Here is a 25,018-nt window from a genome sequence, read left to right as displayed (position 1 = left end):
AGAGTGCATCAGAAATGGAGGTGTTATTGGCCTCCTGTGTCCTCTGCTGGAAAGAGTCTGATGTTCACAGTAGGAGTTTCTTTCCCCTCTGTTTTGGGGTCTGCTTGAATTTTCTTACTACAGTCTGCATCCTTCTCATTGCTAAAGTCTGAAATTTGCCCCACAGCCTCTTTCAATGCAAAGAGCCACTGTTACAATGGGGTAGTTACGATTTTACCATATAAAGTAGCCACAGATGAAGCTCAACCTAGTTAGGCAATACCCACTTGACCACTAGACAATTGTAATACACTGGAAAAAAACCCAAATTAAAACCAGCTCAGGTCAAGACAAGCCCAGACACCTCCTGAGACCCTGCACTGTCAGGTCACTACAGAGTCTGTGGCTTTTTACTAGTATTGGCAAAATCCTATTTACTGAGCTACATCTGAATGCACTAAAAAGAATAACATAGTGAATAGTGTCTCATTTTACCAGTAAGAGGTCTTTGCTTTCCTGGGCCTTTTTCTCCATGTAGGAACAAGAGCCACACTCTTTCCAACTACTCTTCCTCAGTCTTGCCCCAAGGCCAATGACAGGCCAGGCCGAACATGCTTAGGAAGCCCTCCCATAATATTCTCCCTATAAACTCCCCAGAGTCCTGCCTTGCACTTCCTCGGTGGTCTTTTTTTCTTCCTTCAGGCTTACCATCCCTGCAGACATTCTGGTTTAGCAACCCTAATTCTACCCTGAACTCAAGTCTCTTGGAAATCCAAGTAGAATGTATTGACATCATCACCCCCCGTATTATCCATATCCTTTTTGGCTCCTTTGAAAAACTTTTCTCAGAATTATAAAGCAGTATTTTCCTCAATAGAATGCTAACTCTTCCCAAATAAATCAGATCTATACAGGTGTCCCCTAATTCTGTTCCTTAGCATGGTTTCTAGTAATTTGCCCAGTACACATCAGACTTACGTTCCTACCATTCCCCAGATTTTCTCTGGAACCTTTTTAAAGAATTGATGTCACATCTGCTGCCTTCCAGAAGCAAGGCAATTTTAAGCAATAGGTTACACCCTGCTGTGAGTAATTCAGCTCTTTCATCCTTGAGTTCCTTTAGAAATTTGGAGTGAATACTATACAGTCCTGGTGATTTTCACTTTATATATTTATTCCATAATCTTTTCTACAGTAATGTCAATTTCAGACTGATCTTCAGATGAGTCCCCTGCCAAGAAGGGTTCTGGTTTTGGAATCTTCCTGTTCCTTCCACAGCAAACACCAATGCAAAGAGTTCACTTAGCTTCTCTGGGTACTCTTTTATGCCCTGAAAATGAACTGGCCTTACAGATTCTGGCAAACTTCCTGCTTCTAATGTGTTTTTTTAGAGAAAAGGATTATTAGTTTTGATTCCTTTGTTAGTTATTCTTCAGATGCTTTTTGGTCTGCTGCCTTATGTTTTCACATTTAACCTGCCAGAGTTTGTAACTCTTCTTGTGTCATTTGAACGTGACCTCAGCATTTTCAAAGATGTATTTTTGCTTCTAACAACCTCACTTACCCTGCTGGTTAGTTACACCAGCTTTCTTTTGCCCTTTCTGAAGTCATTCTTAAGAGAAAGTATGTATTTCTACTACAGTATCCTTAAACAGGTTCCTTGGTGCCTGTACCGAGTTGAGACTTTGAGCTGCCCCTTGCTTTTTTAACAAAATTCTTCTTTCTTACTTTGTTACTCTCTTCTGAATTCAAACAAAACTGTAGGGAAGAAGTCCTTGGGTATAAGCCCCTAGCTGTTCCTTGACGATGATCTAGTCTAGATGTTGAAGGAGATTCCTGGCAGGGTTCCTTTCCTCAGAGCTCAGTCTGTAAAGAACAAATAAATGAAAATGTGGGGAGATACGGGGGGATAGGTGCATGTGCTGTTCTAGGACTTTCTGTGTTCTTCCCTGCCCTTGCTTTTTCCCTTACTCCTATGGATAATCAATTCATGCAGCTGCCCTGTGCTTCTCTCCCTCATACCACTATCGGTTTCGGTGAACAGTTGTCCATATTTGTATTTTTGTGGCACTCTTACTGGCATTTTGGGAACATGGCAGTGGGGAGTGACTGGACTTCTCTGACATCATGTCTGGAATGACAATGGTAAATCAGAGTGATGCTCTGCACAGTAAGGCTATAGATAGTAGCATGTGCCTCGAGCTTCCCTGCTACAGCAAGAGGGACAACTAACTATTCACGGTATATCTGTTGAGTGACCTAGCTGTTTCATGTCTCTTGCACACCAAAGAGAAGGGCTCAGTACTGAGGAGTCTATGCAGAAGTCAGTCGTGAGGGTAGCAGTGAATGATTAAGACATTGTGCAGAAGGAAAGTGTAGGGCTTTTCTCTCATCAGCCTCACATAAGGGACCTCGCATACCTTGGGTAACTCGGCCACCAGTCAGGCTCATAGGAAGGTCCATTGCTCAGGGCAATGGCCTGCTTGTCTGAAGTGTACCATACCTTTGGGTACAGGGGAACTGACCATCTAGTCTGGGAAATCTGTATCATGGCTAAGACAGTTCAATTACAGCATTCAAAATCAATGACTTTTCAAAATAATGACGTGTAAAAATAATAACAGACTGGGATTATTCTCGCTTCCTTTCTATGCTACTTTTTCAGACTTCTGTTCTAAGGTTCTGTTACTACTCATGTTTCTCTGCAGCCCAGTTCAGAAACCTTTTGAAGAAGAGCTGAGGAAAAGCTGAAAAGATTTCAGCTCAAAGCTGAAATCCAAAAGTTAGAACTTTTCTCCATGCCATGACACTTTCCAAGTGATGGAAACCAGTGAGAAAATCAAAAGCTTGGGTCCTGCCTACCACTTTAATTTAAAAAAAAAAAAAAAAAAAGTTGTCAAATGTGAAAATAAACATGTAGGATTAACCCATTCTGACATATTCTAAATTTGGGATCAAAGAGATAAGCTTGTCACAGTGGGCTCCCACAGAAGTTGGGGAGATAAGATTCCTGAGGCTTTGATCAGCTTTGGCTGATCCTGAGCTGTCATTCAGTGTTTTATATCCCTGGAATATATATAGTCATGGTTACAGTATGTTCCTCCTTTAGTATGCACAGATGTCTCCTCTGCAGAAAGTAAAGGATTTTAAGCTCTTTTGTAAGGTCACAAATGAAGATTAAGATCTTGCATAGCATAAATACTGGTTTTTATTTATTTGTCCTCTAGCAGTGAGACATCACTATTATGGGTGGGATTTCTCCTTTCCCAGTACACTTGCTATATCCTATTTCCAGCACTATCCATTTTGAGCTATAGCTATCTTACTTATTTTTGTTCTGTGTATTAGTATTTGCCAGCGGGTGGTCATGAGTACAACAGAAATTCTGTGCAAGCAGTCGATACTTCTGACAGGGTTTTCTTGGTCCTACTGCTGTTGAATTATCAGGAGAATAGAGCAGAAAAACATTTTTAGAAAGCTGTGTTTGATGCCAAGTAGAAACAGAAGACTACATCACGAAAGCTTTCTTTACTGGGTACCTGATGCACTACAACTAGCTAAATATAAATAGCTTTATTAATATTTCTTACAGCTTCAGGCTTTGAGAATAAAAGCATTAGCTCTTACGGACCATAGTAGTTCTCATATAATCTGTAGCTCATTTCAGCAGCCATCATCTTTCATTTGTCAGCTCAGAAAAATTGACAAACTCAATCCAATGTCTGTTATTGACTGCAAAAGCTGCTATTTTCCTGGTAATTATCTTAGTTCATGCCACAAGTCTGAATTTAAATGCATAATTCAAATTCTTTTGAAGTTATATGAGTCTTAGCTGTTTCATTCCTCTGCATTACACTTGATAAATTTAGGTCCTATTTAACATTTCTAATTATTTTTTTATCTTCAAGGAAATTATACTTGTCAAGCTATTCCATAAATACATAATTTCGGAGTAAGAATTTACTCATGGAAGCATATTGTCATCTTCACATAAGCAGAATTTATGAGTCAGCTCCCATCCCCAATAAATTAAGACTTGACTTTATTTGCCTTGTGATTTTAGAGGCTTTCAGAGTCACTTAGTTCACTTTTTAACAGTAGTTAAAATTTACTTTTTATCCATCTACAAAATCTAGAAAAAATATTTTTCTCTAAACAGTAACTCACATTTTCACACTAGGATTTACTGGCTTAACCTTTAAGTAAACCATCAACTATCAGAAGGTTGGAAATAAAATAATCAGAAGTGGTAATTATGAAAGCACCATAGAACGAAGAGCTTTGATAAACTAATAGTATAATTAGAACTGAGAGAGCAATGGAAATTAATGTTTGATAAATTGCACTTTATAGTATATATAGAGTTGCATTTCTTTGCAAAATAGAAGGTAAAACTATTTTCTTATAAAAAATGATGATTCTCTAAACTTGGAATCAGAATAATGTCAGAGAGGCTGCTCTGACATTGAGAGACTGAAAAAGAGGCTGCTTTTTTATTTATTTATTATGTAAAATCTAGAAATATAGCATTCTAAACATGGTAAACAGTAGCTACTCCATGAGGTGAACTTTATTTGGATAGGAATTGAATTTTAAATTTATCTTGAACTTTAATTGTAGGCTTGTAAAGTGCAGAAGTGTTGAAACATTCCTGCAAGTAAGTGAGGTAGATAACATGATGAAAAATAATGGAATGGTAAGCTTAGACTAGGACAGAGCACAAGACAATAAAAAACTGTGTTAATATAGTGTACATATATGTTACTATGTAACATATAAATATAATGTGTAACTGTCAATTATAAGCTAGTGATAACATTATTTTTTTATATTTTAAAAAAAGCTTTGAAAAGATACTTTAACCTAATAAGATTTTTACTTTGCCTCTGTAGTTGGCATATGATTGTAACTGTAAATGCCTGGATATCAATGAGTATTGTTCTCTTGACTAATAAAAGATTAAGCAATGTAAAGGGGAATAACCTGAAACGGGGTCAGAGTTCCAGACTATTTTTTGCAGCTGATTTCTGCAAATGAGTCACTAAGGAATTTATCTTGGAAGCATAGGAAATACCACAGACTACACAAATCTAAGACTCCAGCATTCTACTGCTTGCCTGCTGAAGTGAATGTAACCATTGTATGGGATACACTAATGAAGTAAAACATCTGGGGGTGTAGTTTCTTCCCGTGCTCTAGGCAATTTATGTTTGTTTTATGTCTTGAATCATGAGAGTTTATATCCCTCATACATTTTAATACTATCTAACATAACTCTTGCTATTCTTATTGTTCATATAATAAAAGCATAATCTTTTCTTAAGTTCTATTTAGCTCATCTCTAAGTTGTCTTTCAGACATGAGTTTACAGGTTAATTATGTATCAAGAAAATATTTCCTTTTATCATTATTATGTGTGTCAATTTTTTTGTTTCTCAGTGACAAAATAAAGACAAATATTTTACCTAGTCATAAACATTATATATGTCTGTTATGGCAGTATGTCATTTTATCTTCATTTTCCCCTAACATGGAAGCATCTAATTGCCTTTCCTACCTTCCATTGTACTGTTTCCCCTTCTGTTGTATCCTTTCAAATCCTGGTAACAAGAATACTGCATACAGTATTTAAGAGATGCTGATGGAAATGTCTCATCTTACAGTTTCAGAATAGCACAGAAAGCACAGATGCAGTTTAATTTTATTTTTAATAATGTCATTCAGAGAATATGAATTTCACCATATGTCTTGGCCAACAAATCTAATTCTTGGGATTCTTCTCAGGACTGGGTTTATGTGCAGTTGTCCACTAGAGAGCAGGCTGAGACCAACAAACCCATTTTGTTCTTGTCATAAACTGACTTTGAACCCAGGTGTCTTAATGTAAATCGTTAGTACATTAAAGCACTGCACCTAGCTTCAGCTGTGAGTATATATATACTGCTATCAAACTTGATGGATATAGCTTGTGAAGCTTAGTGACCTAAGGTGGTGATAATAAAGTATTCTGGAACCTGGATAACATTTTATTCTGTCACTATGGTTTTCTTGCTCTGGTGACATCAACTAATTTGTACCGCTTTACAGGGAATTTCTGTATCCAGCTTTTTAGCCAGGTTCTCGGTTTCCTTACACTGCTCTTACTCTTCTCTGTCAGACTGAATTTCTTTCAGAGACAAAATATTACTTGATACTGATTCCATTGTGCTAGCTAATTTCAGGTTCTCATACTGCAGATCAGCTGAAGCGCTGTTCAGAATCTTGAAGAATTTTCTAACACAAAATGCACAAACAAAATGACCCATATAATGTCTCCCAACAAGAATCCTCTGTTCTCTAATCCTTTAAAAAACCGTTAAAGTCAATTTAACAAACTCTTTGCATGGAAACATTTTTATCCTAAAAAGTTGTACCAACAAGAGTAGCCAGTTTTCACAAAGCTCATAAAATTCTTATGATTTTTGGCTCATTTCTTATTTTGCTTGTGTAAGACATTCATCTTTTGTGGAAAAATGCTCACCCCAGAGGACATATATATGAGTGGAGAGATTCAGAGTTTTCCTTGTTACTGTCCCTACAGAACCCACTGAATTTTTGTAGAAGTAATAGGGAGTTTTTCAGTTTACTTTCCTGTAAATGAAGAATATCACATTTCAGTTCCCTTTTGCTTCCTCAGATACTTAATTTCTTTATCTCCCTATGCTGCTGTGAAGGATGGCCTCAAAAGACATTTTTTTCTTCCGTACTTTGAACCCTAGTAGTATTCTGTTGTATTCTGAGAAAAAAGATTTGGAAATACCTAACTAATGTCTGTCTTCCCTTCCACAATCTGTAGCCCATTCACCTTTGAATTCCTTAGTGATTCTTGCTTCAAAGGTCACATCCTGCTCTTTGCCTTCTTTACCTAATCATCTCTTTTCTATAGCATAAAGCTGCTGTAGCTCCATGCTAGAATTCCTCATTTACCATATAGTGTCTTTGCCATCTGAGTCAACACCTTCCTAATGTGAATATGCTTTTATTTATAATGGTTTTAAAGTCACAATAGCATATAAAATATGGATACAACCTGAAAGATAAAAAATAATCTTAGTAGAAGCAAATGCTCAGCTTGGGTTATTTCAGCCTGAACAAATCATGTTTGTCTGATGTAGACAACTAAAAGCAGAATCTCATAATAGGAAAGTGCCAGGAAATCTTGAAAACGAATCACACTGCCAACTCTGCTTATGAAATAAATTAGGTTTACTAATGATTATATTTCCCCTCATATCCACAGAGGGAGCAGAGAGTTCCTGTTCTTCGAAGCTGGGATGTCAAATGTATTTCCTGACAGCTCCAGCTCACTTTTCATTATTGATAAGTTAAAGCAGCGTGGCTGTTAGCTGCTCTTCTGTAATTAGTTCAATGAGTTTAGGAAACAGCCAGAACTTAGTCGGAAGAGATTAAGTCACATATGATAGTGGCACCTGAGTTCCTTCTGCCCTGCTGCCAAGGTAACACTCAGGAAGTTACAAAATGAAGGCTTCATGCCTCCTGTTTCACAGTTCTCTTGGTGCTGTGTCCTAGGAATGGAGCAGTTATTACTGAGGAAGGAAAATGCCTTTGGTGCTAATGGGTATGTGGAGAAACGGGCATATTGGCAAATTTGAAAGGCAAGTAGGTCAAAGGGATCCCGTCATGCTGAGGTGAGATACAGGACAAAACCAGGGTGATTGCAGCAGTTCTTTTTGTTTCTTTTAACTTAGTTTAATTTTGCTAGCCAAAGCGATATATCCAAGAATCCTGAAATACTCGTCTTTTTATTTTTTTTTTACCCCAGTCCACAGGTTAGCTGAAAGGGTAATTCATCTCTTATCACAGAATGGATTTAGCACATTTACTTAAAACCTTCCATGCTAAATCCCATCTAAAGACATAAGAAAATTATTCTGTATAGCAGCTCTTTTATGAAGATTTAAGTATTATCACACCATAATAACAAAATCTAAAGATACAGCTAAGATAAATGACAGGAAATTATACATAAAAATAGGAAAATCCTCTACAGAAGAAATCTAAAGCTTATCATAAACAAAGAAAAATCTGAAAGGAACAAGAAGAAACTTGGAGAGAAACTCCACTGAGGTTAAAGCATAAAAGGAATATGTATTAGAAGAAAAAAAAAAAAAAAAAGACTACAAAGAGAAAACTAGTTGCCCAGATATGAAGGGATACATGTATTCAAGATTATTTGTATGCGATGGAAGAGTAAGGGTTTCTTTCTTCAGAATGTGTCTGATGTAGTGATTACAGGTAATGTTTTTGCCCATTTGGAGTTTTTCCAAGTTGATACTCTGCAACAGATTTTGGGACTTAGGGCAAGTTCATGGAAGTAATGTGAAAAGCTACTGGATCATGATAGGAAAATCATGCCGAATCAGAAGGGATAGAAATAGAAAATAATCTTCTTAGATATTAAAAATAGCCTTGAAAAATAAGGGGAAGGTAACAGAAGAAATAGAAAGCTGTGAAGTATATAGACAGGTGCTGAGTACAGAAGCAGCATGCCAAGAAACTGAAATTTCATACTGAAAGCAGAAAATTAATTTCTCACTTCTAATTAGGGAATAGCTGTGATCATGACTCATATGGGTGGGCAAAGAAGGTAATTCATATTTTAGAAGAAAACACTAAGAGTTGCCAGAAGACTTGCAGCCTGAGACTTTATGTCTCAGTTTACTTTCCAAAGGTCAATTTAGCAAGATTATCTGGGATTTCCAGTTCTGGATGGAGATAGGAGAAAAGATCACATGCAATATCTTTTATTTTTCTAGCACTTGTCTTTGTCCTGTCAGTTGTACTAGCTTGCATAAAACAGGGAATTTGGATGCAAGGGCAGGTATGAATGCAACAAGGATTTTCAAAAGTAGAGGACTGGTCAGAGGCATAGATTAACATTAAAAAAAAAAAACAACAACAGAGAAAGCATCAGCAAATTATATACAGAAAGAACAAATCTAGCTGGAGAATATACCGATATCAAAGAAACAATGAGGTGATCAGGCACTGGGAAGACAGTATTTGCCTATAGTTAGAACTGTCAGTATGAATAAAACAAGGTAACAGTCAAAATTAGGAAAACCACCATAGGTTCATAAAAATCTTAAGTGAGATGAAAAAGAGCTGTAATGTTAAGGATGGAACAGAAGCATGTTTAAGGAGTATTATTTATATACTCATTTGTGACCCCAGTCAGAATAAAGTGCAAATAAAAGACAGCTCTCAGAGAAAACTGCTATTCACCAAGGTGAGAAGCTGGATTTAGGGAGTTAGTAAACTGCAGACATTCTGAGTCTGGAAGACTGAGAATGGGGTACTCAAAATAGGGTCTGACTTGGACAGAAAGGAAGAAAACTTAAATCCAGTATTTTATTCTAGTTTTCAAGGAACAGGTGCTACGGAAAGGTAAGGCAATACACAAACCATCAAAATCTAAGAGAAGAGAAAAGGTTTCCATTTGGACATGAAAATCATAGAAATACCTTAGTATTGGCTGGATTCTGTCAGAGATACTCATCATGCACAAGTGTTTCTGGCATTCAGTGTTTACAAATCTGTAAAAATGTAGGCATCTAAACAGATTTCAATGTCCTGAATTTTGGCACCCGAGTGTGAAAATACTGGATTTGCAATAGGCTTCCATCTGCACCAAAATTACCATACCATCCTATTTGGTTTTGATCAAAGGCTGGTAATAAGTTGCATTTCTTACCATCTTTATTAGCAAGTAGTTCAAAAACTATATAGTATAAAGAGTTACATGCTGAAGTTAAACCTCCTGGAGCAATTCTGAAATGCCTATGCTTCCTATACAAAATGCTACAATATAAAAATCTAACAATTTATTGCAGTCTATTAATGGGCTGGTTTACTAACAGGCTGCTGCAGCTAACCCTGTTTAGGTCTTCCAGCAAGGGGGTTCCATCAACAGGGCTTTGTTCACAAAACAAAGCCTGACATTGCAACAAATGTCATTTGATCAGTGAGGAAGCCATCAATTCATATTCATTATTACATTAACTACAGAAATTGAGAACTGCAGCACATACCAGCAGCTGCATTCGTATTTAATATGTTCTCGGTGAGTAAGCAAGTATAGGAGGAAAAGTTTAACTCAAGTAGAAATTCCTATTTGGAAAAAAAGATGAGACTTGCCTAAAAATGAATCCCCTTCTCTAACTATGAAAATCGTCCTGTCAGCAAGCAGTACTTCTCTGAAAGACAGGTAAGAACCAGATGTTAAGATATAAAGACATATTGTCATATTTATTTGTCTTTCTCTCCAAATCTAGTAATTAGTTCCTGAAGAATTCATTCTATCTGAGAAAAAAACAACAGCTCATTAGCAATTTCTTTTTACTTTTCCCTGAAGTTTTGAGAGTGATTTCAGGGTGGTCTACCAAATTGCATACTCCATATCCTGGCAAATAGCAAACATTACTCTCCGAGTGACAACTTACACATATGCTACACTTGGGGAGAGATCTTGCTTGCCAACAAAGTTAAGAGTGTGTTGGCAAGCAGCCAGAAAGTGGGGAGGGGGTCTGAAACCTGGGGTTTCCCCAAACTCAGCTTAGTTTGCTTTTATCAAAATTGACAAAAGGTAGATGATGTGAAAATTTCCTAAGCAGTAAGCTAAAAATATAAGCATCTTGACAGATGGTTATATGTTTAGCATGTCTTTCAAACCTGTATCACTTCTCATTAATAAGATCATCTAAAATATTTGTAATCGGCTCAGATTGTTTATTGATATCTGTACAGCAAGGTCATGATAATCCATGCTGGGTACTTGCACCTAGGAAATGAGAGACAAACAAAAATAACCTATGAAAGACTACCTGAGGTACTCCATGCTTCTTCACATACATCCTCCTTCTCTGCAATAACAGGAATGTGTAAGGACAGGGCTAGAGTGTCAGATACAAAATTAGAAGAAATTCAGCCTATTTGAGTGCGTGCCTGTCTTAACAGGGGCTTTGAGTCAAAGCACTCCAGTTCTGTCACAGAGATCTGAATGGTCCCGAGACGGATGAAGGGCGCAAATAAGCTTCTAGATTGCAGCGTAAGACAGAGTCAATGGAGAGGAGGATTCAGACAGCAGATCCAGAGGAGCTGCTGCTTTTCCAAAGCAGGCTTTGCCCCACACCTGTAGCAAGTCAAGTTACCTGGCTTCAGCACAACCCTATGTTTAGACCACAGGATCCTGGCCTAAATCTCCCCTAATCCAGGTGTAACTTCATCTAGATATCTGTAACGACATAACCTACTTCCAATGTGTGCATGAAGAAAGAGGCTGTCATGTCAGGTACCACCTCCATAGCACATTGTCAGAAGAGCAGTCACAACTTAGCCACAAGAGAAGTTTTTAGTATAATTCTAAGAAAAAAAAACCAAAACATAACAACAAAACAGGAGAAAACCAAAACGTAGCTAGGTTTCCAGAAAATGTGTCATTTAGCAAGACTATAGGAGTCCATTAACTAAAATTCCACCAGAAGTTTTCCTTCTCAGGCCATGTATCACTGCTGTATTATTAGATATGCTGAATGTTGTTGGTCTGGTTTTTGAGGAAGAACAAGATAGAAGAGTCAATAACCTTTAAAAAATAAAATAAAAAAATATTTGTGGACTTAACGGAGATGTAAGAGTAGTTTCAAATTATTACAAAAACTTATTTGCTAAGCATGACAAAAACAATTAAGTTTTGCATTTCAAAAATAATTCTTGGGTAATTTTATAGAAAGTTGAAAACTGCACTCCAAAAATAAACCCCTCATTGCTTAATAATATAAGCAGCTGGTTTTGGATTGTGTATTTTTTTCTTCTGTGATGGGAGAGAAGGAGAAGGGAGCAAGAATTTTAGTTTGGTTTCTTTTTGAGAAATGGGGATTATATTATTTTGAATTTGTTTCTGGCTGATTTATAGATATTAGCTGGAAAACATGATAAATTCAGAGGAATGGAATAGTTTGCAAAAACTCCTTATCAGTGTTCACAGAACAGAAAATCCATCATTCACTGTGTATGATCAGCATATAAGCACTGCTTTTTAAAGGTTAGTAGTTGTTATGGTTTGTCCTCAGAATCTTAATTATGAAAAATAACAAATTTAGCATGGGTAATTGTAGCACTATTAATTTTAATTCGTATTTCAAGAGTGCAGAAACACATATAGAGATAGTAGAAAACTTTTTGAACTGAATTACGCTAATTTTTTCCCCAGATTAATTAAATGAGTGCTCTTTAACTCTCTTCGTGATCAACCATAATCAGGCCTTTTCATTTCACCTTCAGGCTTATGCTTTCCTGAGTGATGCTACTTTCATTGTATTTCTTTTCTTTTTCTTGCATTTAAATCATTCCTTTTCATTCATTAACAAACCCTTACATGAACATTTGTTGTCCATATGAAATTGTGATAATACAAGTCTTGTAAACTGAAATAGCTCTATGTTTTCCCACTCTGAGGGCTGGAAAACTTGTCAGCTGAAATATAACAGGCTGCTTTTGCCAAGATTTCTGGTTACAACTGAATAGGAATATCTGTGAAATTAAGTAACATTTTCATAGTTGATGGTTTGTCAGTTGTTTCAAAAAAAAAAAAAGATAGCTAGCTGATACAGCAATCTAAATATGAAAACATATTACAAGTGCATTCCTGTTTCAATCACTGCAGGCTCGCTCTCTTTTGGCATAGCTTCAAGAATGAGCATGGCAAGTTCCTTGAGTTAGCCATCTTCTTGCATCCATATTGGTGTACTAACTTACCTGGTGTACTCACTTGTGCGGTTTGCTATGCATAGTCAGTAAGGGGGAACTATAAAGACAGCTTCTGGGATAGGACTACTATGTGCCCAGTTTCCCCAAAATGTCCTGTAGGCTTTAGGGTTATTCCATGCAGGGCCCAGACAACAGGACACCAATATGATGATTAAAGTTGCCAGTTTATTGAGCCTAGCTGATCATTCTTATACAATTCTCTAAGTTGCTTAGAAGCTTTGATTGGCTGCTGCATGCAAGCATTTGGTGTCCACGCGCACAAGCATAAAATGTGATTGGTTATATCAACACTGCATACACGCATAAACATAAGAAGATACAGTTAGTTATACTCACTCTGTACACGTGCATAAACACAGGACATAATTGGCTATATTAACTAGAGCATGCGAAACTTGTCTCAGTCTAATTGGTCAAGAGAAACTGCCGAACTGAGGTTGTTTGTGCCAAGTTCCCTTTATCGTGGAATGCGCACCTGTGTTTTTCTAATTGGGATCTTTCTTTTTCTGTCTTCTTGTTTATTCTGTTCAAGGCCTTCTAAAGGCGTCTGGAATGCTCTTGCAACCATGAGCTACTTTCAGGCCCAGTAACTAAGTTCCATATAATTGACCCCTACATCGTCCTTTTTCCCAACCTGAAGCATCCTCCTAGACGAAGAGGAAGTTTTCTGATGAGGCTGCAGGAAACTATTCTCTCAGCCAGGTCTGTTGACCACATTCAGATCAATGGTGCAGCACACGTGCAGCGTGAGCTGCATGGCTTGCACGCACCCATCTCTCTTGGGGATGTTCTCAAAGGCAAGTGTTTTCCTTTTGTCCATCACTGCTCTCACCGAGTTTGTTGCACTTGTCACCGCCTCCAGTGGGAACTGAATCGGACACGTAGGCTGGGTTTGGGCAGTCTTCACCTGGTGTCTTGCAGCCCTGTGGAGCGAACCTTGCTCCCACTTGAGTGCTTCCATAAAGGCAGGCCCCCGTGGCAACCAGCCAGCCAGGGTAGGCAGCTCCTCACAGGAGGAAGACAAACCGGCCATACCAGCATTTAATATTTATTGTCATACCACTTATTTTGCAGTGTAATAGGCTATATATATATATATATGTTCAGCTACCTGAGCATCCTGGGAGACTTCTAAAACCTGGCAGCAGCTGGAGGTATTAATAAACCATAACTCACTTTCCACATCAATTTCATACCCAGAGAACAAACCCCCCATTTTTAGACATTTTAATATGTTAATGCCAAGCTTTAATAAAAAGCATTTACCTCGAGAGCGTGAGCTGGGCGAAAACCTGCATGCTTGCGTCAAAGCATAACGTTCGAAGCAGCATCTGTCGGAAAACTGAAGACTACAAGAAGACAGATTACAGTAACTCACTTAAAGTACGGCGGAGGCTCACGGAAGCCCGGGGTGGGTGGAAGTGGCGTGTCCCCCCGGCTCAGCCAGATCAGCTCTCGGGCGCTGCGGGTGCATTAAAACAAAGAGCCCACCGGCCTCCCCGCCGCCCGCCGGGGCCTGCCGGCCGCCGAGCTCCCCAGGCCCGCCCGCACCCCGGGGCCACGGGGCGACGGGACACCCCCCCCCGCCGCGCTCCTCCCCGCCGCCCGCCCCTTTCCCCGCCCGCTCCCGCTTTGGCGCCAAGCGGCGAGAGAGACCGGGGCCGCGGCGGGATGAGCGGTCACCAGCCCAGCCGCCACGTTAACGGGTACGCTGCCCGGGCCCGGCCCGCGCGTGGGCTCGCCTCCCTGCCGCCGAGGGCTGCGCTGAGGGAGCGGTGGCATGGAGTGGGCCGCGGGTGCCTGGCGGGGTGTGTGGGGGCGGGGGAATGCCCGCGTGATGCCGTTTCCAAGCTCTTCCCGCCCGTCAGCCGGCGGGTCCCTCTTCCACTAGCACTAAACTTTCTCCCTCCTCGGCCGGGCCGCTCCCGCCGGGGGGCTTCGACCCCCAGGTCAAACGGGGGGCGGGGGCGGGGGGGGGGGGGGCGGCAGCCAGAGCGGCGGGCCCGTGGGGCTGCCGGACGCGGCCTGCGCCACGCGGCCAGCCCCGGCGTGTGAGGGAGGGCGGGAGAACGGCGGGACCGGCTGCTGTCGGGGAAGCTTGGTATCCTCCGGCGGCCGCGCAGCGGGTCTGGTCCTCGCTGGGGGGCTCTAAGCGGGGCAGGGTAGAACGGGAGAGGCGGCCCCTGGGAAGGCGGCCCGTGGAGGTCGGGCTCCGCGGTGCTGAGGGGCTCCCGGGGCCGGGCCGGGCTGTGGCCCTGTGGAGGGAAACGCCGCGTCCCCGGGGAGGGACACACACACACACACGTTTCTTGACGCCTCTGAAGGCCCTGTCGTGAGGGTATGGCCTGTGGGGGGTTTTTTGTTTGTTTGTTTGTAACCGTTGGGATAGGAAGAAGAGCGGGTGGGGTATCTTGTATTCATTATTTCCTGAAATGTAGAGCGGCATGAGCAACATACAATTAATTAAAGTCGAAGAAGTGATGCCGTAAAAGCAGAACACAATCAGTGAAGGGAAATGTTCTTGTACTGCTCAATTGGGGCTCCATATTTCTACAAAGTGTTTATATTTACAGGTTTGGTAGGTTATCTCTCAGGAAAAATTTGAATACAGTTTATTTTCAATGCACCGAGTGTCGTTTTTACGTAGGAAAGGTTGATTTTACTCTTCATCTCTCTCAAAACCTTAACTCCCAATAAGGAATAGGTAATGACCATATTCAGTACCTATATGAGGGGAAAGATGGCAAGCCTCAAGTAAAGGAAATGTCACATTCATTTGATGTAATAGCGATCATAAAATCATGAGACTTAAAGAAGAAGCTAGTATTGAAAGTCATCAAGAACACATATCCCATTTGGCTTTTGGGGAACACAAGCATTGCTGAAGGTGTTTCATTTTTATTTTTAATACACGGTTTACCTCTTTTTTTAACTTAAATTCTGTGTGTTGAGTGATAAAATACTAATAGTTGATCTTCAGTAGCATACTTGATACTGGGGAAAAAAAATGCTACAGTACAGTTGGAACATAATGCACATGACCTCAGAGATAAGAAAGCAGAGGAAAAACAGAGGGAGAAGGGAAAAAAGTCTGATACCCATGAGTTCTCCAGTTGTACTATATTGTTGTGTAGCTGATCATCATGACTGTCCTATGAAAAGATTTGAGGTGATGTATTCTGGTTTAGGATTCTCAACTAAATTTTTCATTAAGATAGACTTTTTAGCAGCTGAATGAAATTTCTTCCTTTTTCAGATGTTGTTACAGCTTACCTGAAGCCTAGGTGGATGAAAAAGAACTGAAAAGGGAGGCGCTGCCCTCTAATTGCAGAATCTTTTTCTCTATTTTCCTTTGAAATACTGTTTACGCAGACTGTTGTACAGACTACTAATCAGTCTAGAATATAAGATTTTTTTTCCCCCTTTCTTCTTGAGCAATGTTATCTTCATGGCTTTCAGTTCCCATTATTTTTATTCATAAGTTCTTCTGACTTATCACAAAGAAAATCTTTAATTGCTTATTTTGCAGCTAGCTATAATATTTTCTAGAGGAGCTTTCATTCATGCAATTCTAGAACTTAGAAATGAGGGTAAGGAAGATGATCAGCTGCCTCAAATCCATAAACTTAATTTTGCTGTGTGTGCTTGACTGCTAGCCAAGGCCTTGGCTTCTGCTCAGTCAGAAATTAAGTGTTTTATACCCATTTCACGCTCTTGCATTCCTGTGCACTGAGCTGAGGGAATTATCTCGCCAAACACAGTGATGTTAAGTAGAAGTAATTGAGTAAGGGTTTTTTTTTTCGTGTTCTCTTTGATGTAAGCCTTCTGCTTATTTTTCAGATATGTTCCTCTCCCTGGGAAGTTGGTACTCTGAGGGACCTCCACTTACTTACAGTTCTGTATTTATGAGAAAAGTAAATAGTAGCTTTTGTTGTGTTTTGAATAAATAGGGTTGCTAGGGAATAATTTAACAAAAGGAGATCTCCTGATCTCTTAGTTCAGAGTACTATTGTCTTTCTGGAGCCCTTTCCCCAGAAAGTTTTATTCGGTGTAGTTGGGCATTGGGTGTTGCATGCCTCTCCAAAGACATAACCGCGAATGTCACGAAGTCAGGAATGTATTACACTGATCATTTAAAGTCCAATGGTGGTTTGGCTTTTGTAAATCTGCTTTTGTGAGATATTTTAAATAATCACTTAAATTAGCTGAAGCACTTTCTTGGCATTTCAGTTAACCTGTCAAAGTTCAATTTGACACAGAGAGGTGTGAGGCCATGTCTTTAATTTCTTCTTTCTGCTGTGAGCTTCTTGTTCTCTGAATGCTTTTTTTTTAGTAGGGTATAGCCCCAACCCTTTTATGATAGTTCAAGCCAGTTTGGGCACTCTCAGAATCATGTTCTTGATTTGTGTGTTTGCTTTGACAATTGACAGTTCTGGGCACTAATTGTTGTCAAAGTGTGAGAGAGGTGTGCTGGTTACACCAACAGTGTGTGGTTCTCCCTCCTCACATTGAGACGATGGCCTTAAAGATGATCCTCATTCATTCCAAGAACAAGCCAAAATTGCTAACTAGTAATATTCCATATATGAACTATTCAAAAGCAGCAATTTCTGTTTGGTAAGTAGCAACTTGTAGGTTTCTAAAGTACAATTTTATCATGTGCTAGCATTGTCTTCAGTCAAATAGTGTAACCTCTTTATGACAAAGCTAATTGCAAGCCTCTAATACATGTTTCTGGTTATAAAAATAATAATTAACAAAATACTTCTAATGTTTATTTGCCTTCCAAAAGTGCTGGTACTAGTGTTGTTAGGAGGTGTCTTGCTGCTTTTAGTTACCTATGATGTCTTTTTCTGTGTGGCTGTATATCGCTAGAAGGGTACCTCAGTCTTAAGCTGTAGTCCTTGGTAAGAGGAGCCCAAGAAGAAAAAGTACTGTGCCCCTTGTATTTTGTTAGGCTAATATTGTATTTGAGATGTTCCATTGTTTTGGCTTTCAAGTATAGCAATGATGGTGAGAGTTTGGGGAAATTTCTTTGAATTTGATCTTTTTCTTGAAATTTGCAAAGCTTAAACATGTTGGGGGGCGAGGCGAGAGAGCTGTCTTTCTTCCCTCTATTTGAGCTGAAAAGCACAGGAATTCCCCTGTTGTGTCTTACACTGTCTGAGCAGTCTTTCAGCCGTAAGCAGGCAAGAGGAAATGATGTATCACTTCTTTTTTCCTCCCTCTTTCCCCCAAATTTTGTTTTCTCCCAACAAACCCCCTACTGGAGGGAAAGAAGCAACCTTTTGTGCCACTTCTGTACATTATGTCTAAGAGAAAAGTTCTTGAACCTATCTCATCTCGCTTTTTAGGTGGCTTTCATAGGACATAATCTCAAGAGAAATTCAGCAGGGAACTATCAGAATGGCCTCAGATTTTTTGCTGGTAAGTGTTGTAACGAGAGGCAAACTCATGGAAATAACTGTATGGGCAGAAAAAAATGACTGCACAGGAAGCTACCAAATAGATATCTAGCAAGCACTTGTCCTAGGCAGAAGTACAACATTGCTTAGATTAGAGGCTTGCAGTTAGCACAGTCATCATAAAAAAGATTATGTTGTTTGGGTGAAAAGAATGCCAGTACATGATATACCTGAATCTTAGAAATACACAAGGTGTTATCTATAAAGGATGAATTGCTCTGTCTTTGAATAGCTCAGTGCTCTGAATAGCTCAGCCTTCTTATCTAAAACTGAAATTTACAACCTTGCTTGGATGGCTTTTCCCTGAAAGGAAATTTTGCATATATAAGTTCCTGGAAAGCACATAACACTGATGGTTTTACTGTTAAAATATTAGTGAAGTGCGGTCTTAGCCAGATTCTGATCCAGGTTACTTTAAACTTGTGCACATTAAAAGAATCCAATCTGTAATAACTCTAGCTATGTGTTGTTTGCTGATGGCTGGTTTTTTTTCTGTAAACTAGTTTCGGCAATGAAGTATCCTGCAAAAAAAGAGAGGATTATTTGGAATGGCCTGAATATTTTATGGCAGTAGCTTTTTTGTCAGCACAAAGAAGCAAGGATCCAAGTTCTCAGGTAAGAAGGCAAGGTATAAGAATAACATAACCTAATCTATATTGTACATCACATCAGATGCACATGTAGCACTTTCAGGGATTTCTTATTAAAAGTTATTTCAGTATATAGCTATTCAATTTTTAACGTGGTCAGCACCTTTTGTTACAGAAGTTCTCTTACTGGGCCTGACCTTGTGTATAATTCTTTGTGTACGTTTGCGGTTTGGAGTTTTGTAATCTTTTCATCTGGAGGTTAAAATAACACAGGCATTTTCTCTACTTTTTCCAGTAAATATAGTTACTGTTAGAGGAGGATAAAACTAATAAAAGTTTTAGATTGTAATTTTTAAAGACACAGCATTTTACAAGTTCCTTTTCCTCACCTGTAGGGTATAAAAATTCCCTCTTGTTCTTGAGTCGACAGGATGTTGTGGTTTAACCCCAGCCAGCAACTAAGCACCACACAGCCTCTCACTTATTTCCCCTGCACCCAGGGGGATGGGGGAGAGCATCGGGAAAAAAAGTAAAACTTGTGGGTTGAGATAAGAACAGTTTAATAGAACAGAAAAAATAAACTAATAAGGATAACACTAATAATAAAATGACAGCAGTAATAATAAAAGGATTGGAATATACAAGTCATGCACAATGCAATTACTCACCACTTGCTGACCAATGCCCAGATAGTCCCCAGGTGGCAATCCCCCCAACCCCACTGCCCCCAATTTATATACTAGACATGACATCTCATGGTATGCAATACCCCTTTGGCCAGTTTGAGTCAGCTGCCCTGGCTGTGTCCCCTCCCAGCTTCTTTTGCCCCTGCAGTCTTCTCGCTGGCTGGGCAGGAGAGGCTGAAAAATCCTTGACTTTAGACTAAACATTACTTGGCAAGAACTGAAAACATCAGTGTGTTATCAACATTCTTCTCATACCAAACTCAAAACACAGCACTGTAGCAGTGACTAGGAAGACAGTTAACTCTATCCCAGCTGAAACCAGGACACTGGAGTTTTCTAGTTTGGTTCCTTCCTCAGGTTCCCCTTCCCCCTCTGCTTCACTGTCTGACCCCATTCTTTGCTTCTTTCATGTGCCTCTGTTGAATATTGGTTTGAGGTGATTCATACATCTCCTGAAACCTGCTATTTTGCAGGACCCAGTTGTCCTTCTAGTTTTCCTTTCTGTGAAAAAGTTCAGGAAGCAAATGCCAGAAAAGCCATGGTGTAAAATGCATGTTAACAGTCAGTTCAATTACTCTCTGGCTTCTGTACATTATGGCTCTTTAGTTTTCTGAAGGTTATTCGTTTAGGGTTAAATTTTTGTTACCCAAGAGCTGGTTGATAAACATTCTGTGAATTAAAATCAGTACTATTGCCATTTCAATAAATCTAAACTATGGGCAGAAAACATAAAAATGGGACACTTCATCATTCTGTAAGAAGGGTCACTGTGCAGACTTGGATTAAAATAATAAAGGGTGGGAATTAAGGGTGGGAATTAAAAGGTCTGGTATTTTGGTGCATGTCTGCATAAATAAGCCACAAAGGTTTGTGAGCCTATCTCTGCCTAGGTCAACACTACTGCATTTCTGTTCCATCTTCCATAACTTTTCTTTTGCTGCTGCTCATACTGCTACTGGAAAAGCTGGTTGGGGGAGTTGAACTGACAGAAAACTTATGTTTAGTAGGATTAATTCAGTGGCAGTTCTGCTCCCTGAACTAGGTTCACTTCATAGTCGGACAAGGAACGGTGCTGGCAGGCTGGAGTGGGCATTGCATGACTAGAGGGGTAGTAGGGTTGCATCTGCCCTGATTTATTTTAAATTGTACCAGTTAGGTACAATTGTAGCCTTGCTCACTAGGTAGTGTGACTTAATGTAAAGCAAAGCTTGTATCTCTTAAATGAAAATTGTAGGACTGACTTTTCAGGTCTCATCTTTCTTGTTGATACATCATTTTGCATGCTGCTGGTACAATATAAACCTAATTTTATTTAGGTTGGTGCCTGCATTGTAAATTCAGAAAACAAGATTGTTGGAATTGGATACAATGGGATGCCTAATGGCTGCAGCGATGATGTACTACCCTGGACAAGAACAGCAGCACATAGACTGGACACAAAATATCCTTATGGTAAGGCTTCTTGTGGTTGACAGGTCAGACTTGTGATGCCTGTATATGTGAAAGTTCAGCTGGTAAAGTATCGATCAGTTTTTCTTCCACTCACCTGATTTTGTTAATGTGCCCATATGTGGTACATCAGGATAAAAATCACAGCTCTGAAAATAAATGAAAACAGTCTTTATGAAGGACTGAATTCCTGATGAAGTATGTTTGTGAAAGATTAGCCATTTTTGATTGTGTAATGGAGACTTGTAAATATAATGCAGCTCATTAGCACACGGTTACAGTGTATGCAGATGCTTGCTGCTTCTGTGTGTTTGTCTCCACAGAAATTACAGAGAGCATGTATATGCAAAACAAATAATTGGGTCTAAAATACTGTTATTAAAATTGTAAACTCCAGCGGCTGTGGGAAATTCCAGTGTTCAGGTGTTGATGGCATAGGCAATACATATTATGAAGGAGCTGAATTTTGTTTGTCTTTGAAGTATGTGATTGCATTCTGTCATTCCATGCCATTTTTGCCTCATCTGGTCTGCAGTGGATCTACCCTGCTATGGGTGAGTTGACTTTCATTGTTTATTTCAGCCTCTGATTTGATTCACATTTACTAAATGGGTAAAAGGAATGAAGAGCAAGGACAGTTTCATGGTAAATGTGGCTGAGTGCTGCTTTGGATCCTGTCTCTGTCTTTGCAGCTGGTATAGTTTCGCCTTCTGCAAGCCTGCTTTGAAGGGTCCTCTGTGAATCTTGGTGCACCTATCAACAGGGTTGTATAGTTACTCCCATGGGCCAGGTATGGTTTGCAGGTACCAAGGAGACAACTTGCTGGGCTGCCTCAGGCTTCATGCCATGAGTACTGTCTGCTGGGTGTGGAAATGGAGTTGAGAGCTGCCTTGTGGCCTGCAATAGCTGATGTTGGGGAGGAACCGTGGTTAGGACTGGTAAGGAAGGAGGGGAGTGTATGCTCTCTTAAATCCCCCTTCTTCATCTTTCTGCTTCTGCACCAGATCCTGCTGCACCTCTGTGGGGTGAGATCAATGCCGCAGAAGCCATGGGCACAGGAAGAATGGGTATTAGGAGCTCCTTCATCCTGTGCTGCATCTCAGCCTATCCTGGGCTCAGGAATGGCAGAGGGGAAGAATCACAAAACTGAACAAGAATCCTGAGAAATTTTCCCTTCCCCTGCATGGGTGGGGGGTAGTGAGCACCAGAGTTCAGCTTTTGCAAAGACATACTGGCTCTTTTCCACTGTACAGTATTTATCTCTGCCTACTAATTCTATTTTTTACTTGTAACTTCTAACAATTGGTCTGATACAGAAATTAGACTTGCATGAGTTTTGACATTCCCTGTGTGCACCCAGAGCTCTCTCTAAAAACCGGCATTACATTTTCTGGTTTCCCATAGCATAGAAGTGAAAGATGATATGCAGTGGCTCAGCACGTAATTCATCAGTTTCATATTTGAGTTCTTAAAACCCTGGTACTTTGTCCTTGTTCATTTTACCAATTTATTATAAAACCTGTAATGTTAACTCTTAAGCTTGAGACAGTTTCATATTATTTTCCTAAGAGATGGATTCCCAATACTAGGGCCAGCTCCTGCCAAATTTTAAGTCTGCTCTAAAGCGCAGAAGCACTGATTTTACATATAATGATGGTACCATAATAGTACAACTTGATATGACTGCTTTTTATTTATAGGGTGAGGAAACAAGTGTTAGCCCATTGATTAAATATGAAGTACTGAAAACAGAATATTGATTTTGGTTGAATCTTTATGCTGCTATAAGGTCTCAGTTCTGACCTAAGATCAGTGCAGGTGGTCTCTGGGACCTGAGCATGTTCCAGGCACTCAAATCTAAGCTGACCAATTTAATCTAAAAATGCTGTATTAATTTGTGAGGAATCTTTGTACAAGATGACCTGAGAATTATTTTTTTTTGTTAACTCTGACTCCAAAAGATGTTGAGTAAAGTAGAAATCTCTAATACGTGATGTTTAAAAAATGCACTAACCAATCTAACAGCTTGGAGAGACGAGTTCGTTTCTAGGAGTTCGTCTAACTACTGCCTTCCCCCCCAAGAATCTTAGTCTTCACCTCATTAAAAAAAATCACAACTTTGTAACATAAAGTGTCTGCTGTGATGAATAAAGGGCCTATTTTGTAATTCACAGATCATTTAAACTCTAGCAGTTTCTTATTAATCTTGATAGCACAGTTGACAGACCAGACAAGTATATATATAAAAAAAAAATCTGCTTTAAAAAATTCTGGTAGATGCAAAGACACATAGAATTGCTGCTATAATCTCATTAAACTGTCATGTTTTCCTTTCCGCTTTTGCTAATCATCACAGCATTTGTGTAAATTGAACTTTTTATCCTTGCTTTTTCCTCACTAGCTTGTCCAGAGATGGTACAATCTTACTGTGTGCTCCATCAGCTTGTCAGGGGAATGCTGGCACCTTCATCACTAGAGCTGCATGTAGCTTATTAGGTAAAGCTGATGGTAATTCTGCATGTACCACCACACGGACTTAGAAGATGTCTTCTAGAGCTACTTTATGCATCTGCAGTGCTACGGGAAAGGGCCCGGGGTGGATCTGAATGCTGACCTCCTGGTTTTATGTACTGTTGTAGGTCAGGCATAAACATTAGCTCACTTCCCATCTGTTTTGGACCACTCTGACTAGCTTTCTCCGGAGCTGCAAATGGCTCACTCAAAGGCTGCTCCGGAGCTGCAGATGGCTCACTCAAAGGCTGCTCCGGAGGGCAGGGTGGAAGAAAGGCTGCAGGAAAACTGTCATCCTGTATAGGCCTATAAGGCAAAGCCTGCTAAGATGGTATGCTTAACCCTCCTCCCTCCCTCAGGCCATACTAGGGGGTATGCAACACATACTCGGATTCACGTTGTGAAAATACCACTCTGGTGGGCTGCAAAAAACTCATCTCACTTCTTTGTGCACTTTGAACTGAGACATACAAAATAAGTATGTGGTGCTGTGGGACTCTTGAGATGTGGAGCCTTGAGGAAACCCAGGGCCAAGTGCTATGTAATGCTGATGGAGCCCTGAGTAAGATGAACATGAGCCAGTCTTTGCCAGTTGGCCTCAGTGCCAAGGGTCAGTCCCTGGCCTTGTCTGTGTTTAGCAGCATAGACATAGGAGGGGATTGGACCCAGAGGCTATCTTTGCAGAAGTGTGTTAGATGATCCTATAATAAATTTATTGAGCTCCAGCAGAACAGATTGATGCACTGACCCCACAGCTCTGATCAGATTCACTGTTTCATGGCTAGAAAACTTCCAATTTCCACCCTAAATTTATTTGTCGTTAGTTTATACGTTCTTGTGTGTGCCAGCTTTGTTCTTTCAGCTTTTCTTACTCACTGTGATTAACCCTTCCTCCTTTCCCCCCTTCCCCTGTGCCCTTACTGATAAAGATAACCTTTTAAGCTTTTGTTGTAAGACTAACAAGTCCTGTCACTCTTAAATTTTACTGTATCTTGAAACTTGTTGGCTTGAAATTCACCAATGTCTCAGTTATCTGTCTGCTGCAGTACACTGTACATATCTAACCTGCACCCTCAAGTGTGGGTTCCGCTTACCTCAGTGTTAGGGAAAGGGTCGTGCTTGATTAAAAAATGTGTATTTACCTGTGTCTAAGTGTAACCTGAGCTGCTACGGAAAGAAGGCATCAAAATGTGGTAGGGAGTTGCCATGTTTTAACCCCAGCCAGTAACTAAGCACCATGCAGCTGCTCACTCACTTCCCCTGCACCCAGTGGGATGGGGGAGAGCATCGGGAAAAAAAGTAAAACTCGTGGGTTGAGATAGGAACGGCTTAATAGAACAGAAAAACAGAAACTAGTAATGATAACACTAATAAAATTACAATAGTAATAATAAAAGGATTGGAATATACAAGTGATACACAATGCAATTACTCACCACTTGCCGACCAATGCCCAGATAGTCCCCAGGCGGCGATCCCCCCAACCTCACTGCCCCCAGTTTATATACTAGAC

General features: G+C 40.0%; 1 protein-coding gene across 7 annotated transcripts in view; it reads left to right on the top strand.

Annotated features, from left to right (window-relative positions):
* DCTD (dCMP deaminase) overlaps nucleotides 1–25,018 on the top strand; it is a 64,281-nt gene that overhangs the window by 27,791 nt on the left and 11,472 nt on the right. For 3 of the 7 annotated variants that reach the window (XM_049833201.1, XM_049833219.1, XM_049833211.1), the window contains exons 3-6: nucleotides 18,159–18,231; nucleotides 18,773–18,884; nucleotides 20,862–20,997; nucleotides 21,477–21,548. In XM_049833201.1, the coding sequence (XP_049689158.1) occupies nucleotides 18,834–18,884; nucleotides 20,862–20,997; nucleotides 21,477–21,548 (259 nt within the window). In that variant the 5' untranslated portion in view covers nucleotides 18,159–18,231; nucleotides 18,773–18,833. Of the gene's footprint in view, nucleotides 1–14,430; nucleotides 14,511–15,607; nucleotides 15,692–18,158; nucleotides 18,232–18,772; nucleotides 18,885–20,861; nucleotides 20,998–21,476; nucleotides 21,549–25,018 lie in introns of those variants that run through there. The other 4 variants (XM_049833231.1, XM_049833241.1, XM_049833225.1 and 1 more) reach the window with 4 other exon arrangements.

Source organism: Accipiter gentilis, chromosome 3 (genome assembly GCF_929443795.1).
Source record: "Accipiter gentilis chromosome 3, bAccGen1.1, whole genome shotgun sequence".
NCBI lineage: Eukaryota > Metazoa > Chordata > Aves > Accipitriformes > Accipitridae > Astur > Astur gentilis.
The sequence above is the reverse complement of the archived record's forward strand: the minus strand, read 5'-3'. Positions and strand labels throughout refer to the sequence as shown.